The 18,986-nt window shown below is 41.3% G+C and overlaps 1 protein-coding gene across 1 annotated transcript in view; it reads left to right on the forward strand.

Moving 5' to 3' along the window:
- The window catches only part of LOC127654378 (cyclin-dependent kinase 15), a 33,448-nt gene that overhangs the window by 1,029 nt on the left and 13,433 nt on the right, over positions 1-18,986 (forward strand). Inside the window, exons 2-5 of the mRNA XM_052141521.1 lie at positions 6,838-6,869; positions 13,669-13,806; positions 16,096-16,190; positions 17,523-17,602. Of these exons, the coding sequence (XP_051997481.1) occupies positions 6,838-6,869; positions 13,669-13,806; positions 16,096-16,190; positions 17,523-17,602 (345 nt within the window). The remainder of the gene's footprint in view (positions 1-6,837; positions 6,870-13,668; positions 13,807-16,095; positions 16,191-17,522; positions 17,603-18,986) is intronic.

Below are 18,986 nucleotides of genomic sequence, written 5' to 3' on the forward strand. Positions count from 1 at the left end.
TGCCCCAGATATTTAAAATGCTTGAGCAAAAAATGCCCCTGCTTTAAAATATATTTTCTATAATTTTTATGTTTAGTAATATTACATATCAAGTTTAAGGGTTTAGAGACTGTAGTGACCATTGAAATGCATTAATTCAATTGAAGTATTCAACATAATGGTAAAAATGTGCCTGAAAAACAAAAATTATTTTTTTATTTTTTTGCTTTATCACTAAATAAAACTGCTATACAACAACTACAATTTCCAAACTGTCGTAAACCATAACAGCAGTCAAATCTATCATTAAAAACAAGTTGTTTTGGCTAAGTGCAAGTCTTTTATATATGGTGTGCCATGGAAGACAAACAGTCCAAGTCTCCAGCAGTTTGACCTGTGGATACAAGACTACACCCTGACCTACACATCAGAGATGTTGTCCCTGATTTACTGGATGGCAGAAGCGAGATTGTAAAGGCTGTTTTGTTGTCTTGGGGAGGAAGGAAGGGCAGGTTCCAGCAGGTGCGGGGAAATTAGCTTGTTACAGCATCAGTGTCCATCTCTTAAGAGGTAGGAGGTCGGACAGTGAAGTAAACTGTGTGTTATGTGTGGAAAAAATGACATTGACTTTCAGTAGGTTTTTCTGGACCTGTGTTTAAGCACCTTTTCCTCACCACATACCTTATTACTGACCATTACTGTCCAATAGAGCCAAGTTTTGTGCATTTTTCTCAAAACTTACAGTTTATGTGAGTTTCCTGAGCTGACTGGCCTGAAATCAGCTTTTCTTCAGTAAGCTGCCTGGGTCAATCTGTTGAAAAGACCAGCATGCATTGTAAAAATGAGTAACATGAATTGTTTCCTTAAGTAGTTATTTCTACCTGATCTAACCAAAAAATTTGTTTTGTTATGTAACCTAAACTAGTTGGGTTAATTCAGACATGTTACATGTTACTGTAAATTTTATTTTTGACTTAAATAAATCCAGTAAAATTTTGACATATACTCATGCTCATGCTGTTCCAATCCCTTATGAATTTATTTCTTAACATTGTGTGACCCCACATCCTCATGTGCATACTTTATGTTTTGTCTTCACTATACCATATGCATAATAAAATGTAACGTAAACCGACTGATCTCAGTTCAGGACATTCTGGGCAGTCAATAAAGGGTTAAACTTTCAACACACATGTGACCAAACAACATGGTGCCGATCACAGCGGAGTTCGTCTACTGTACATCTGATTACATAGAAACCTGAATGGGTCAAAAGACTAAATTCTCTAGTTTCATCAGATATGCCATTTTGAAAATGTCATTGATTTATTGTGAAACAGCACGCTGTTAAACACAATGACTCAATGGGTGCATCCAAAAGCTGAAAATGTTTAATTTCAGAGGCTGTATATGAAGTTACGATGACAGAGAGGTGCATTTCAAACTGTTCTGATACCAGTGCAGACAGACAGCACACTGGAGGTTAAGTGATTCATTAAATAGGGAGCAAGGTGCTAGGGCCATTGCTAGTGGGGCGAAAGCTGGTAACCATTCTAAAGGCCCAAAGGTCCAGGGGCCCCACAACAAATTCTAAACTGTATTTGTTTTTATAGGAAAGGGGCCCAGAGCAATATACAGTCAGGGGGGGCCAGATTACTTTGCTACGGCACTGAAGGGAGCAAGGGAGCATCCTATAGCTTTCCTATGCAGCTAAGTACATACGTACACTACAAACTTTCGGTTTTAAGCTGCAGATGATGTTTGCACCAATCGACATGTTTTGCAGACATGGGGCAATGGTAATCAGTACATAGATTCAGAATTTATAATGCAAACTTATATTCAAACACGGATGGCAGTGATTGGATAATACTGGCCATTACTTTGAATCAGAATTAATTATGCTAATTCTTATTGGTAAAATGCTTCCGCATGCACTATCGCTTGTTTGTTTGAATGTGCAAAGAGAGAACATTGAAGTCAAATAATTTTTATAGTTTTTTATTTGTACTTTTCCCAATGTACATATTTTTGCATAACACAATTTTTGTTCCTGAGTAGTAAGTGTTATTTCCTAATTGCTATGCCTCAAAAGTATATAAAAAGGCTATTATTCCCCACATACTTTGCTTTTGTGACTAGGACAGTGATATTTTTAAATTAACCTATTTCCAATGAGTAAACGGGCGAATTTGTGTCTTTTCATTCACATAACGTCAGAAAAAACAACATATGAATCCAAATCAACAGTATTTATACTAAAGTAATACAAAAATTACTACAAAAGATTTAGAAGTTAGTAGTTATTCAAGATTTATGATTATACCGTAAAAAAAGAGTGAGCCAGGGGAAGAGACGGGTACTTGTTACCATTATGGAGCAGCACGGCTTAGACGCTCCTGGATGAGCTGTCAATGAAGAGGCGCCACTCATTGTGGTTACAGGCGATTCCGATTGCCTCGAACAGACTGGCCACATTGTGGCAGATGTAGAGCCCATCTTGACAGGTGAAGAAGCCGGAAAAAGTTTGGTGACGCTTCCTCTGATCTGCGACTTGCACACTTACATCCAACATGTTCCACTGCTTGAGCCTAGACATCAAAAGCTCAGCATTGGACTTTGTGAGACCAAGATCTCTAATCAAGTCATTGAGTTCTTTTTTGGTTGGGGTAGTATGGGTTTCTCTCCTCAGCTCCACCTCTGAAATTGTCAACTGGATCTGCAACATCTTCCTCGCTCTCTGATTTGCTGCTCTCTTCTAAAGATGGCTGCTCTCTCTCCGGAGGAGTGGGTACGGGGAGCTCATGGTTGTGTGGTACCGGGGTGATGGATGAAGAAAGGTCCGGATACGTGATAGCAGGTGCATTCTTGCCAGTCCTACATTTTGAAGAGTCCACCATGCAGAAGTAGCAGTTGCTTGAGTGGTCAGTGGGTTCCCGCAAAATTAGCGAACTTCATGGCTCTTTTCCCCTCTGTACCATCCTACAAAAACACATTTATTTCACCCATGACTAATGTGTAAGAGATTCTCACAAAAAGTTTCATATATGATATATTTTTCAATAACATTGAAAATGGTAAAACATTTAAAAATTGAAAAAGTTTACAATTAAAAAAAATTACAAATTTTATACCAATTGTCCATCTTACCTTCCAGAGTTTTTTGCAGTGCTCCCTGGTGAAATGATGTGCCCATGGTTTGTCTTGATCCCTGACAGGCATGCCGAAATATGCCTTGTAGGCCTCACACATCTTAGCAGATGCTTCCACAGAGTACTTTTTCGCTATTGTCTTGATAAATGTGGAGTTGTGTCGGCGTAGTGGCTAAAGCACAGGGCTGTTAATCAGAAGGTCGCTGGTTCAAACCCCACGGCCACCACCATTTTGACCTTGAGCAAGGCACTTAACTCCAGGTTGTTCTGGGGGGATTGTCTAGAAGTTACTCCAAGTTTACTCAGCACTGAATCTATCTGGAATGTTCTAGAAAATAGGTGCATTTTCAAAATATCACTATACTGGTCACAAAAGCAAAGTTTATGGGGAATAATAGCTATTTTCTATACTTTTGTGGCATAAGCAATTATAGGAATAGGAAATAGAAATAACACTTAATACCCAGGAACAAAACAAAAAAAAAATTGTTACACTGTGTCTTTCTATAGATTGGTATTATTTAAAATTTCACAAATTAGTCCCGCTGTGCCCATTTGAGGACATCAGAGGTCAGTTGCACTCAGGTCTCAGGAGGTTAATGTATGGTCAAATATTTCTTTTGCAAAGTAAAATTCCACAGCAGAAATACATTAATCTTAATGGGAATCCACGCAATCACTTGGAGTACAAATTTTGAGAACTTTGATATGCGATTTTGCAGTGTTGTCAAATAGGAAGTCGCTTGGTTTGGCAATGACCTCTGTGTGGGCAATGTTTCATACTGCTACATTGAATATTCACAAATGGACAAGGAAATCATTTTACACTCAAGTTTCTTTATAAATTTCACTCTCCCAGAGTATTGTAACGGCCCTGCTCGACCTACTTCGAGCGGGATTTGAACCGGGGTCTCCGGCATCAGAGGTGGGCATGCTAACGAAGAAGCTAAATGCTACAGGCCCTAGCGTCAGTCGTTAGTGCGGCCAGGGGAGTGATATATACACATACCACACAGCCATCACGTACCAACACTCACCCCCTATACCTCACTCCTATCAGGGTCACAGCACCACTGCCACTGGTGTTGCTTGACCCGCTCTGAATGGGATTCAAACCGGCGTCTCCAGCACACCAACGAGGAGGCTAAATGCAACAGCCTTTAGCGTCAGTCGTTAATGCGCCTCTTCAGGCCAGGGGAGTGAGGTTTATACACTGCGCAGCTACCTACCAGCTGGCTTCCGTTACAGTATAAAATGCAGCATAAAAAAGAAGCTAGTAGTTTTTGCAGGTTTCACAAATGCTTAACATCCACCCACGCTTTCATTGCCTCCTAAATTTTGTTGTGCAAATGTAAATATGACTGTGCCTTTTAGCAGAATACAAAAGGAGATGTATTTTCAATACAACGACAGGACTCACTGAGTGACTCACTTTAAGGCTTAAAAAAGACCCAAACGTATCATAAAAGTAGTCCATGTGGCTCATTCTCAAGTTCTAACATGTTCAACACAAGTTATCCCGTCTAGCAGCTAGACCAGCAACAGACCAGCATTTATCAGCATAAGCAACAATGACAAACATAGAAATTCATGCTTGTCTAACCTAACCTATGTCTTTTCAGCAGGGAACATTGATACTGTTGGTCTGAGTGGTTTTCCTGAGGTCACTAATCTAGGCAGGTTTACATGAACTATTATTATTCCTGGCCTGGCCTGGGTTGACTTGGTTACCAGGGCTGATTCAACTGTTTTACTTTCTCCTCAGCCAACCAGTAACTGCACTTGCCCAATACTTGTCTGATGAGTTGCTGGCAAAACACTAAACGTAGTAATAAATGCTGTACACACTGCTCACAGAATACTGATTTACTGCAGGAACTGCACACTGAGACACAACCCTGCAGCAAAGACCAACAGAGCTGCTTACCATGTTACGTTTTGGATGCTGGTGTCCCGATCAGGCTTCTTAACCATCTTAACTACACTGTAAAAAGTGGTACCTCACATTTGTAACCTTAGTGAGCTATTTCTAAAATATACACTGCATATTTTGTGTTTTCTTTTATATGTACATTGTTTTGCATTATTGCAGCCCAGCCCCAATTGCTTTGGTAGCATAAAGTAAAATGATTTATATTTAAAGTATTTATACATACAAAATTTGTCATTTTACATTATAAATATTTGTCATACCAATAAAGTATCTTAAAACTGAGAAAAGGGGGAAATATGGAGAGTTTGGGTGGATATAACAGAATGCAGCTCAGAGGATGTCAAGTAGTGATAAAGTGAGCGAGATCAGGGGACTGATTGAATAAGTAAAGACTTGCCCAGAGATGGAGAGATGGATGGAATAATGAAAAGAGAACATGCAAACCCTGATGTATCTGAGCATGATTTATGAGCACTTTGACCATCTCTGTCTCTGTCTCTCTCTCCTCGATCTGTCCTCCTCTCTGACTCATAAATGTCTGCCCAGTGAAGAGACAGACAGTGTAAAAGGAAGAAATGCTCGGGGGGTGCAGAAACCCACACAGACAGCACAGACCACGGGTCAACAGCTGAAGACACAATGAGATTAAGAGCACACAAAAACACTTTCCATTCTTGTAGGATGCCTTCTTGTGTCCATCTGTATTCTTTTTTTCATTGTTTTCTATGTACATTTTAGCTAGAGGGGCTTCTTTGACCTGCTGTGACAAATCTTGCTTTTTTTTCAGCATTTCACTCCATGAGCCCTCCATTGTTAAGATGGCATGTCAAGTTAAAAATAGTTCAACTTTGGAAAAAACGGATCTCAAATCCTTGCGTGCTGTTCCATTATGTTTCAATTGGATGCATCAATCTGTTTTAAATGCAGGAACACATCATGTGTGGCCGGACTGATTACACTGTGAATTTGTGGACAGTAGGTCAAAGTTCTTCAGCTGAAATTGGTCTGTGCTCGCTGAAATTTATACCATTGCCCCCAGTGGCCGATGCTGGAAGTTTTGTTCCAGACTCTAAATAAACACACACTGCAGTGGCCTTATACTGTATGTTAATATTTAATTAGGGGTAAAAATAGTATCTGCCACTGTTTGCACTGGGGGGCAAATTGCATCTAACACTATTTGCACAAGACATGTTATGTTGCTATTCACACTTCAATCAAATCAAATGCTCTAATGAGAATGAACCTCCTCCTGTAGCACCTATAAATTAATATACATTTCAATAGGTGGTATTTCAAATAGGGCTGTAGATTCCAGGGGGGATGGGGGAGGTAACCCTCACAATAATTATCCCATTATTTATACCATGATCAATGGAAACATGGGTAAATGCTTCACGCTGCAACCCCCCAGTGTTCAAGCCAAATCTACACCCTTGCTTTCAACACAACCCTGTTACACACACACACACACACACACACAATTGCACTGTGTTTACACACATCATATCATCTGAGGTGATAAACACACACACAGTCACACACCCTCACAAATGTACACACATATCTAATTGAGTATTGATTATCATTTTTAATGTCGCTGCTCTCTGGAGCTGTTCATATTTGAGTGTCTTTAAATGTCATTATAAAACCTTTACAAACAGTCACTGTTTATCACATATGATGCGTACAGTGTCTGCAGCCAATAGTATGGTTCAGGTTTTTAAAGAGGTATGACAGATGTAAACTCTTGTCTTTGTTTTGTTTTTACAGGGTTGAAACAAAGACATCTGGGCTATGAGGAGGTAAGAACATTTGATATGACATTACACAGCATGCTATCCACAGAGGGAGCACAGATGGCAGCTGGAGAGAGAGAGAGAGAGAGAGAGAGAGAGAGAGAGAGAGAGAGAGAGAGAGAGAGAGAGAGAGAGAGAGAGAGAGAGAGAGAGAGAGAGATGAGAAACAAGAGAAACAAGAGTATTGAGGAAACGAAAAGAAGCATTGTCCTCTACTGGGGGGAGAAGTTATGTTCAGATTCAGAATAGCACACCATGCTACTTAGATTCCTGAAGTATATAGTATGCATGTGCACAGTATATATTTCCTGTATGCATACAGCTGTGCCTGAAAACTAAGCCAGGCTACCTTGCTGCCTGTTTTTCTTATGAAAGCACCTTCTAAGGACACTGGTTTCAGATGACTGTTTAAAACATATATTGTTGCTTGTGTTGTTTCACATACTATTTAAAAACTTTGTAGGCAGTATACAGTTTATACAGCACCTACAATATCTCCTACATAGTAAGCTAGTATTTCATTTTAAAAACAAATTCAGAGAAAGAGAGGCAGCACAGTACTGAAAGTGCTCACACACCTACAAAAGCACACACACACACACACACACACACACACACACACACACCTCTTCCTGGCCCATTTGAGCATGTCCCAACTGGGCATTGAGTCCAGACAGCCAAAGAAAATAAAGTACAGAGAAAACATCTCTAATCCATCATGCCATCTCTCATTCTGTACTATTACACTCCAGCAACCCCAGTTCCCTAGAAGTAATGATCAGACATGGGAACTTGCAAACACACACTCAGACACACACATACAGTGGCCCAAATAGTATTTGGATACTTAAGCAACTACATTAAAATGTATGAACATCGTTGAATTAGATCAGTGGTTTTAAAACTTTTTGTTATAGAGGATCCCTAAACATGATCCCCACATATAAAGGCAGCTGTATACCCCATGTACAAAGACCCATTTACACTGTGTGTGAAACATAGTATGCATAATAAAATGTTGTTTGCAAAATTAAATAATTGTTTGTAATAATTGTATATTGTCATTTTAAGAAAAACAAATGCTAAAAATATTATTCGGAAAATATTTACTTTGACATATTTTAGTTTGCACTGTAATCTTTTTCCAAAGTTTAGATACGGTATATACTGTACACCTGAAGAAAACTTTAGGTAAGCACATTTTTAAACTTATTTTCTCTGAAATTTTCTACGACAACTTGTAGCCCCCTGGGGATCCCCAGACCCCAGTTTAAAACTTCTGAAGTTAAAACTGTTTTATTTATACTTTATATAATTAACCATTGAAAATAATTTCAATATATATTCATATTTAAAATCAAGATTTATTGAATTTCTATTTAATTCTCTAACTTTTTATTTAGTTATATATTAATTCATTTATCATATAATTTCCTCTTATACTGTATATCTTGTTATGAGTGAGTTACTTCCTCAGAGAAAGAGTTGAAAACTAGTCATCTAAATAAAAGCTGTCTGTTATTGTTACAATTCTTAATAACTGGTCTTTCTTAACTTTCTTAACACCAATAAGTGTTACATGTTAATTCAGTGCGATTAATTATATAAGAAATAATATGATAACACAATTAACCATACCACCATAAAAGAGAAATTTCCTACCAACAGAGCAATAAAATCTTGAAGTGTCACCTCCATGTTTTTGTGAGTATAAGTCAGCAGAGGGCAATCAATGCAACTCCAGCTGTACAGGCAACAGACCGACGGCTAATCAAAGACAGCAGAACAGAGCAGAAATCAGGAGACTCTAGATGTTTTTCCAAAGTTTCAAGGTCCAACTACATCATATTAAAAATGTGGCATTTATGGCTAGAGATACTGAAACCCAGTGAAATGCGATGCAGCCTGTAAAATGCACCATAAGCGTCGCAAGAATATGCAAGAGGATGACACATTTATTTAAAGGAATAGTTCACCAAGTAATGACAATTCTCTCATCATTTACTTTCCCTCATGCCATCCCAGATGTGTATGACTTTCTTCTGCAGAACACAAACAAAGATTTTTGAGAAAATATTTTAGCTCTGTTGAAAGTAAGTGAATGGGGGGGCCAGAACTTTGAAGCTCAAAAAACAAATAAAGGCAGCATAAAAGTATTCCATTTAAAACCATTGGTTAATAAATCCATGAGAAATCTGTGAGGAACAGATCAATATTTAAGTCCTTTTTCCTATAAATTCACCTCCCTGCTCAGTAGGGGGCGATATGCATGAAGAATGTGAATCACCAAAAGACAAAAGAAGAATGTGGAAGTGAAAGTGGACATTTATAGTAAAAAAGGACTTAAATATTGACCTGTTTCTTACCCACACCTATCATATCACTTCTGAAGGCATGTATTATACCACTGGAGTCTTGTGGATTAATTTTTATGCCGCATTTATGTCCTTTTGGAGCTTCAAAATTCTGGCCACCATTCACTTGCATTTTATGGACCTACAGGGCCGAGATATTTTTCTATAAATCTTCATTTGTGTTTGGCAGGAGAAAGAAAGTCATACACATCTGGTATGGCATGAGGGTATGTAAATGATAAGATAATCATTTTTTTGGGTGGACTTCCTCATAACTATTACTTTAAGTCTATCTCGGACAGATTGATGAACTTAAAATATTTATATAAGTTAAATGTCAAACTCCTGTATCAATATAGATATATGTGATTAATTGTGATTAATTTGATAATGGCATCTTCTATTTTAAAGCCCAACAAATGTGTTTTTGTGTTTTTTTTTTAAATTTATTTATTGTAAAGGGATTAAGGAAAAGGAGGAGGCACGAACCAGCTTGACGATAAAAATAATAGCTTAATGAAGAACTAAACAAAAAGACAAACACACACAGGTGTCGGAAAGCTGCCCATAAATCTCTCTATCTGTTGCACTGCAGCTTCCAGTCAGCCTTAATCCCTCTCTGAGGCTTGATTAGCCTGATTAGGGGCCGGGTGTGCGGAATCACGATCCGGCCCCACCCTCCGCCCTGACACATTCCTCCCTCGTTCTATCAGGCCAGGGAGCCCCCGGCATGACGTATACCACCCCCTTTCCCTGGGAAGGGGCGTGGCTTCTGCACCGTCTGCCGGCAGGTCATCCCCATCTACCTGGATGAGGGAGGTGACAAGGAGAGGGAAACAAAAAATAAAAGTGGCACCTACACGCCATAACGGCGATCATGCAAAAGGAACAAAAACATATAAAAAAGAGAGGGAAAGGCCAACACAGAGTGGCAGTGGAAGAGCGAGAGAGGAGAGAGAGAGAAAAAAACCACTTAATCGCTGGTTCTCTGATACGCAGTAGCTTGGTCCTCGGCCACTCCTCCACCCTCTAATGGATGACAGCCGCGCCTCCCCAGATGGATCAGAGGCAGACCTCGGGCCCCTGGTGGACGGAACACCCCACCACGTTTTTGGTGGACGGTAGGGGTCTCCCCCGCCCCTGGCAGCGGTAACTGCTCCAGGCGGTTGGTTGGGAGCCCCTCCTCCCCTTGCGGTCGGCGGCCGTTCCTCTGCTTCCAGGTGGCCGGGCTCCTCCGAGCTCCGGCTGATGGCCGCGGCTGCTCCGTTGGGGTGGATGCTAGTGGCGAGGAATCTACTACGGCGGTTGCAGCTTCCAGTCGGCCTTTATCCCTCTTTGAGGCTTGATTAGCCAGATTAGGGCTAGGTTTTGTTGTAACTTGATACTTGTTTCTTAGAAAGTGAGCGCTTTCATTTTTGTTTCTGTTTTTAGTCCCTAAATTGTATCCATAGTAATTGTAACTGCTGAGATTTGACATCTAGAGAGGGAAAGACCCTCTAACCTACAGATGTAGACTACAGGAACAGAGAACACACAAACACACTTAGAAAAGGGAGAGATAAGATGAACCACAGTGTGAGGACAGGCTAAGGATCTCCAGCTGACTTCCATAAAGGCAGACGCTCATTTCCCCTCAGTCTAATAGGAGACATCTTCTTTATAAAGTCTGAAACAGCTCCTTAATGAACTGCATGATACGGACTCTCTGTCGAGCCCCTCTCACATTTATATTCTCTATTATTTCTATCACCATTTTTCAAGCTGACCACTATTGGATTAAGTGGTTTTCTTCTAAGAAAAGGTATCCTGTTTATATCTTTAAGGATTAGATCATACACAAATGTTTTAATGTTTAATTCATGTTAGGGCCTGGGTAGCTCAGTGACTATTGACACTTGACTACCACCCCTGGAGTCGTGAGTTCGAATCTAGTGCTTAGTGACTCCAGCCAGGTCTCCTAAGCAACCAAATTGGCCCAGTTACTAGGGAGGGTAGAGTCACATGGGGTAACCTCCTCGTGGTCACGATAAGGGGTTCTCGCTCTCAATGGCGAGTGTGGTAAGTTGTGCGTGGATCGCGGAGAGTAGCATGAGCCTCCACATGCTGTGAGTCTCCGCGGTGTCATGCACAACGAGCCACGTGATAAGATGCGTGGATTGACTGTCTCAGAAGCGGAGGAAACTGAGATTTGTCCTCCGCCACCCGTATTGAAGTAAGTAACCGCACCACCATGAGGAATTGGGCATTCCAAATTGGGAGATAAGGGGATAAATTTAACAACAACAAAAATTTAATTGATGTTTATTTGTTCACTTTTAATGTTTTAAAATTAAAAGAGAAAATTTGGTATTATTAAAAAAAAAATTGCAACTTTTCCTTAACCAACTATTTCTGAACTATCGTCACAAATACATTTAAAACATCTAATAATCTCACGATTTTGCAGAGATAACAGAGTATCAGGACCCAAAAGCAGAGTTGAAAAAAACAAGGGAATTTATTCACAAAAATAAAGTGGAAAAAACTGAACACTAAGTCCAGGACTGAGCAAACGGAAACGGGGCTGGGGCAGATGAAACAGGGACCAGGACCAACCGGACCGAGAACAGGGACAGGGACAGGACAGGACTGATTAAACCCCACTAACATACAGAAAAGACTGACTGGAAAAGAAGACGAACTGGCACTGGACAGGAAACAAGAGGAGACTAAAATAGAGAGAGAAATCAACAGATTAACAAGACAGGGCAGGTGTGACCAATAATGGGCAAACAAGGAGGTGGGGTATGACGTAAGACAGAGAGGCGTGCGGCGATACAGATACAAAACAAAGCCACGTGCTCTCACAAGACAACAAAACACCTGAATGGCACCAGTGCACATCGGCAAAACAATAAGGCAATATATACTCATGCAAGCCGACAAACAAGATGAGGGAATGCGTAGCAACTCCAAACAAAGCGATGGCATGCATTCTCACACTAAACGAAACCTAAGCGTGCATGCAACAGGCGAAAAAACAAGACAGGACACCTGTGCGAGAGTTCAGCCACGCACACCCGATATCTTAGACCGAAGTGACCGATCCTCAGCACAACATGAAGACTGCTCGCGACCTGGGCATGCAACGTGAGCGTGAGGCGCACCCGTGTTCCTGAGAGACACACTATTGACGCGAGTGCATGCTGCCAAGATGACATAAGCGCGATGCACCCACATCAATAACAGACATACATGGAGCATGAGTGTCCAGATCCTGACACAGACCAAACCTGAACCAGACAGGAAGTCAGGATCCAGACACCATACTCCAGACATGGAGCACACGGCAGGGAATACAACCGGAACCATGCGCTCACACAAAAACAGACAACGGAACACAATTCATGTTGGGGCAAGGGTAGCTCAGCGAGTATTGACGCTGACTACCACCCCTGGTTCGAATCTAGGGCGTGCTGAGTGACATCCAGACAGGTCTCCTAAGGTCTCCAAATTGGCCCGGTTGCTAGGGAGGGTAGAGTCACATGGGGTAACCTCCTTGTGGTTGCTATAATGTGTGGTTCTCAGTGGGGCGCAGTAAGTTCTGCATGGATACTGTGGAGAATAGCATTAAGCCTCCACATGCGCTAGGTCTCCGCAGTAACACGCCCAACAAGCCATGTGAAAAGATGGGCGGATTGACGGTCTCAGACGTGGAGGCAACTGAGATTCGTCCTCCGCCTCCCGGATTGAGGCAAGTCACTACGCCACCACGAGGACTTAAAGCACATTGGGAATTGGGCCTTCCAAATTGGGAAGAAAAGGGGAGAAAAAAAGAATCCAGGCAACCAAGTTCCCGAAGTCTTTACCTCTTTTTCCACCTGTGAATATTTTTCACTGAGGTAGAAAACAGGCAACTTTAGGTAGAGCATGCTAACAAGAAACATTTCTATAAGTTAAATGGCCATCTCCATATTCAATTCATTTTTGATGTGGAAAATCAGGATCACCTTCATTTATCGTTAACATTGTTGCATCAGCAGATGTAATGAACAGAAACTCATTGGCACTAAAAATCACCTTTGCCCAAATATAACATTACATTTATTCCTTTACCGACGCTTTTATTTCAAAGCTACTTACAAATGAGTAGGCAATAATGAGAAGTGCTGCAATACAGTCTGAGTCTATATGCATATACACTCTCAATATACGAAGATGTGTGAGGTCTGTCATCATCTGATCAACACATGCAACACTGTAGGATACAGTGCTAGTAGAAATGTTCACGCTGTTGTACACGCACAGGCAGAAAAGTGAGGACACAGATCACACACAGACAGGTTTGATTGATGCAGCCCTCCCGGACATTGTAAGATACTTATATCAATGAAGCAAGCTGAAATAACATCCCACACTGTATCTGATATAGATCAAATCATCCCTGTTTCTCTCTTTGTCTCCCATTGTAGCTGAGTGATCTGGACGGGGTGGAGAAACCACAGCCGCACTGGTTTCACACGTTGCAGGTGCGACGGCTCCGAGTTCAGAGAGGCCGCAGTAACAGCGACCCTCTGGGAGGAGAGAGCTTCCAACAGGAGTTTCAGTGGGTGAGGGAATACACACTCGCAAGCAAATACAAAACAGAAAACGAAACGTGCACAGATTGTCATGACAACAGCAAAGTTCTTCTGTTACTTTGTCCGCTATACAAATAATGAGTACAACTGGATTCCTATGAAGCACTTTTTTGTTCACCAGCTGTATTTTGAAGTTTTTAAAATATAAATCTTGTGGTGGGCTGAAGGAAAACGTTAATGCACCCTGTATGTCACTGAGTAGCATGTTACTCTCTAGAACTATATTACCCTTCTCACGTTCACACAACAACTTCTAAAATGCTTGCACCCTATAAATATATCTCTGTTTATCCCAAAATGGAGAAGGGAATTTATTAGTGCGGTACATTGTCAACATGTGGAATGTGCGCGACACAGACGGGTTAAGCTATTGCCCACCATCTCCACTATCCGAACTAGGTCAGAGTTATGGGGCTTTTCTACTGCACGGTACAACTCGACTCAACTCGTCTCTGCTCGCTTTTTTGGGGTTTTCCACTGTAGATAATACCTGGTACCTGATCATTTTTTTAGTGCCACCTCAGTCGCGGTTCCAATTGAGCCGTGCCGATACTAAATGTGACGTCAAAATCCTGTAGATCACTGATTGGTCAGGGAGAATTGTCACTACCAGCGTCACTGGATTTCCGACACGTGAAATCAACCCACTAGTTTTAAAGTTAGCAACAGCGATACAGTATAATATGTTCACACGACTTTCTAATTGTGAAAAAAGAAATGGCTGTGCGCAAAACCACGCCATTGTCAATAAACAAGGTGAAGACTGTCCACTCGTTAGCGAAGAAAGAAACGACACAAAACTAAAAAGTCTTTCAGGAAGTGTCTCAGCTGTTGGCCGCACACGGCTACCACCGGACCTACCAACATTGCAGGGAAAAGACTACAGAACCATCAATGAAAAGTGGAAGTGGTTCGACCAAATGGACGCTATCTAAACCAGTGAGCAATGGGAGGGAGAGTTCCCTGAATGGAGGATGGTATGTTTTGTTACATTAACTCTATACTCTGCTTGAAAGCCTCACTTTATTTAGTTGACCAGCTACTGGAAAGCTTCTAAAACAACCAGCCCAATTTAACTGTTACACTTGTGTAAAATCACCATGCAACAACTGCTTTATGCAGCACAATTAGCTAGTAGCTAACAGCTAGCGGTTGTGTTATTGTTTTGGTCAGTTTGTGTCGTGTTTAAGATGATGTCACGGCAGTAGAGGCTGCGCAACTATGACGATTAGCCTATAATCCCACCCATGTTGATGCAGCACTAAACTGCAATGGAAATGCAAGCTCAGAAAAGTAAAGCGAGTGGAGTTGAGGCGAGTCAAACCATAAAGTGCAGTGGAAAAGTGTCATTAGGGTGTTAAGTGTGGTGGCAAAACTGCCGTTTATTGAGGCAGGTGCCACCCCATGTCACCCTTCAGGGCAGGCCCCTGGAACCGTATTGCAAAGTGTTACCACTTTACTGATAACTCTATTAGAAAAGTAATCACATTACAAAATACCTTACTTTTATGTTACTTTCTTAAACAATTTTCACAGAAAAGATTTTTCCACTCAAGGAATTCTGTATGTCCTACTAGTTCATTGCCATTATCCTTTCAGCTGTCACAGACACACAAACGGACTTGCATATGAACAGTATAGTTTGATATATTCTCTACATAAATAATACTATTATTTTTTTGTTGTTATGATTTTCTCCTGTTTTCTCCCCAATTTGGAATGCCCAATTCCCAATGCGCTCTAAGTCCTCATGGTGGCGTAGTGACTCACCACAATCCGGGTGTAAGAGGACGAATCTTAGTTGCCTCCGTGTCTGAGACATTAATCCGCGCATCTTATCACGTGGCTTGTTCAGCGCGTTTCCTCAGAGACGACCACGATGAGGTAACCCAATGTGACTCTACCCTCCCTAGCAACCGGCCAATTTGGTTGCTTAGGAGACCTGGCTGGAGTCACTCAGCACGCCCTGGATTCGAACTCACGACTCCAGGGGTGGTAGTCAGCGTCAATACTCGCTGAGATACCCAGGTCCCTAAATAATACTATTTTAGAAATGTGTAACACAAAAAATGTTACGGGCGGGGCTCAATTAGAGTAGGAGTCATTAGGATTTTCTACTAATGTATTTAAAAGTAATTTACTTCATTCAAAGACAGTAACTGTAATCTTTGTGAACGAATTACACCCAACACAGCTCGTAACGTTACCCTCAACACTGTGCCCAAAAGCAGATATAACACCAGTGTGTTTCATTTGCAGAAAACAGGCCTGCAGTTTGGAAATGCAACATCTTACCTGAACCTCGAAAAACTTGGAGAAGGCACATATGCAACAGTGTACAAAGGAATTAGCAGGTTAGTGGCCGGTCATATGCAGACACACATAGTGTATGAGAGAGAGAGAGAGAGTAACAGAGCTCAGTAAGCCAATGTTGCCAGTAGGGGGAAGTTTATTCATTCAGATAAGATTAATGTTTTACCTTAACTGCCATGTTCAGTTAGTTAGCACATTATTCAAGCATTGTATTATGAAGTTTGGTTTATTACAACACCCTGTGGCTTTGTGCATGTGTATAATAGACAGAAAATGATTATTTCCATTGCCTTCCTCAAGGCATCTCTGGGGTTCTTCTATAGAAGCTTGTTTTACATGCACCATATGCATATGCAGGCCAGAAGCTAGTCATTGAACAATGACAAAGGCTTTTCAATAACAACAGCTTCTATAATTTATGCAGTTGTTTTCAGACAGAAAGCTTCACATTTATCCTAATTTTGCTTGTTTTTGTGGTTAAAGTTACTGTTCCCTCTGTTACATAATTTAATAGTTTGCACTACGGTATTATTCTAGAGCTCATTTCATTGGACAATAATTTGTAAACACCCCTTATTACAAGATATGTCATCAGCTGTGTCCAAAATGATGTACTACTGTGCACTTACACACTTGCACTCAGCCATCTAGTGTATGAAACTTACATTCTATATAATTAAATGGAGCCTACATCCAAATCCTTTCGATAAAGGATTTACGAACATTTTCCATGCGTATGAAAGGAGCGTGTCACTGTCATAGAAATATGCATGACATTCAACGAGGACGCAGTTAATGCACAAAATAACTTAAGTACATATTTATATTCTTCTTATTCATTGCATATAGTAAATTTTTACTACCAACTTCTGATGAATGTGCTGTCTTTGTTTATATCGCTGGTGCTTGAGGGTATGGACTATATTATAGGACCTCCGAATTAAATTCTGCGTGCAATTTCGTGCAAAAGAGTGCAAACCCACTTGTGGCTAAGCAATCTGTCATATGTGCAACGTCATTGGGCATAGCCATGATGGGGTGATGGTGAAGCATTGAACTCACATTTGTAAGGTGCTACAGTATCTTCAAAGAAGTTTTGCTTGTTGCCACATTCACCATTAATTACAATTGTTTTGAGACCGGCATCGCACCCAGGTAACCCTGCGCCTCTTCTTCCCAACTGTTGTATTTTAAGTGTGAACATACTACCCACGATACTTATACTTTAAAATGGTGAAAATAGTGTAGAAATATGTGATTTGGGACACAGCTCGATATCTTTGGTTCAAATGTACATACTGATTGTACATTCACCAGAAAATGGAGGTCAATTAAGCTGTTTGCAGAATCACGTTTTTCTTTGTCTCTTGCAGGATAAATGGCCAACCGGTGGCTTTGAAGGTGATTCACATGAAAACTGAGGAAGGAATTCCATTCACAGCTATAAGAGAAGGTAATGAAGCACAATACACTCACCAAAAGTGCTGTTTATACATACACATGTATGGGAAAGTGGGGTAAGATGTGTCAGTGGTAACATTGTAGTGCTTGTTAATATAGGAATCAGGGCCATTTCTGAGCATATGGGGTCCTAAGCGAGTCTTACTCGCAGCTTTTAGTATATTTTTAAATGCATCTCATCTCATGTGAGTGGATATGATTTTATATACACCAGTGATAAACATTATGACCACCCGTCTAATGTGCTGTTGGTCCTCAGCATGCCACCAAAACAGTGCCGACCCGCCATGGCATTTACTCTACCAGAACCATGAAGTTGTCCTCTGGTATCTGGCACCAAGACATTAGCAGCAGATCCTTCAAGACCTGTAAGTTGCGAGGTATATCCGCTGTGGATCGGACTTGTTGGACTTGCTCAATCGGATTGAGATCTGGGGAATTTGGAGGCCAGGGCAACACCTTGATCTAATCATCATGTTCCTAAAACCATTCCCAAACAATCTGTGCAGTGTGGCAGGGCACATTATCCTGCTGAATGAGGCCACTGCCATCAGGGAGTGTACAATTACCATGAAGGGGTGTACCTGGTCTGCAGCGATGTTTAGGTAGGTGGCACGTGTCAAACTGACATCCACATGAATGGCGGAACCTAGGTTTTTCCAGCAGAACATTGCCCTCCACCGGCTTGTCGTCTTCCCACAGTGCATCCTGGTGCATTACTTCCCCAGGTAAATGGTACACACGTACATGGCTGCCAACGTGATGTAAAAGAAAGTAGGACTCAACGGACCAGGTGACCTACTTCCACTGCTTCAAGGTCCAGTATGGACACTCATTTGCTCATTGTAGGTGCTTTCGGGGGTGGACGGGGGTCATCATGGGCACTCTAACCAGTCTGCGGCAATGCAGACCCATAGGCACCAGGGTGCGTTGCACTGTGTGTTGTTGACACATTCCTCCCGTAACATCATTAAAAGTTTCTGTGACTTGTGCCACAGTGGACATTCTCTCGGTTCGGACCAGATGGGATAGCCTTTGTTGCCCTTGTGCATTGATGAGCCATAGGTGCCCAAAACCCTGTCACTGGTTTGTCCCTTCTCGGACCACTGTCGGTAGGTACTCATCACTGCTGCCGGGAGCACCCCACAAGCCTTGCTGTTTCAGAGATGCTCTGACCCAGTCATCTGGCCATAACGATTTGGCCTTTGTCCAAGTCACTCAGGTCTTTACTCCTGCCTATTCTCATGCATTCAATATGTCGGATATGAGAACTGATTGTTCGCTTACCATCTAATCTACACAGACCTTGACATGGGGTCTTGTTAGGAGATGATCAGCGTTATTTACTTCACCTGTGAGTGGACACAATCATTTTT

The sequence above is a fragment of the Xyrauchen texanus genome, chromosome 13, assembly GCF_025860055.1.
Source record: "Xyrauchen texanus isolate HMW12.3.18 chromosome 13, RBS_HiC_50CHRs, whole genome shotgun sequence".
NCBI lineage: Eukaryota > Metazoa > Chordata > Actinopteri > Cypriniformes > Catostomidae > Xyrauchen > Xyrauchen texanus.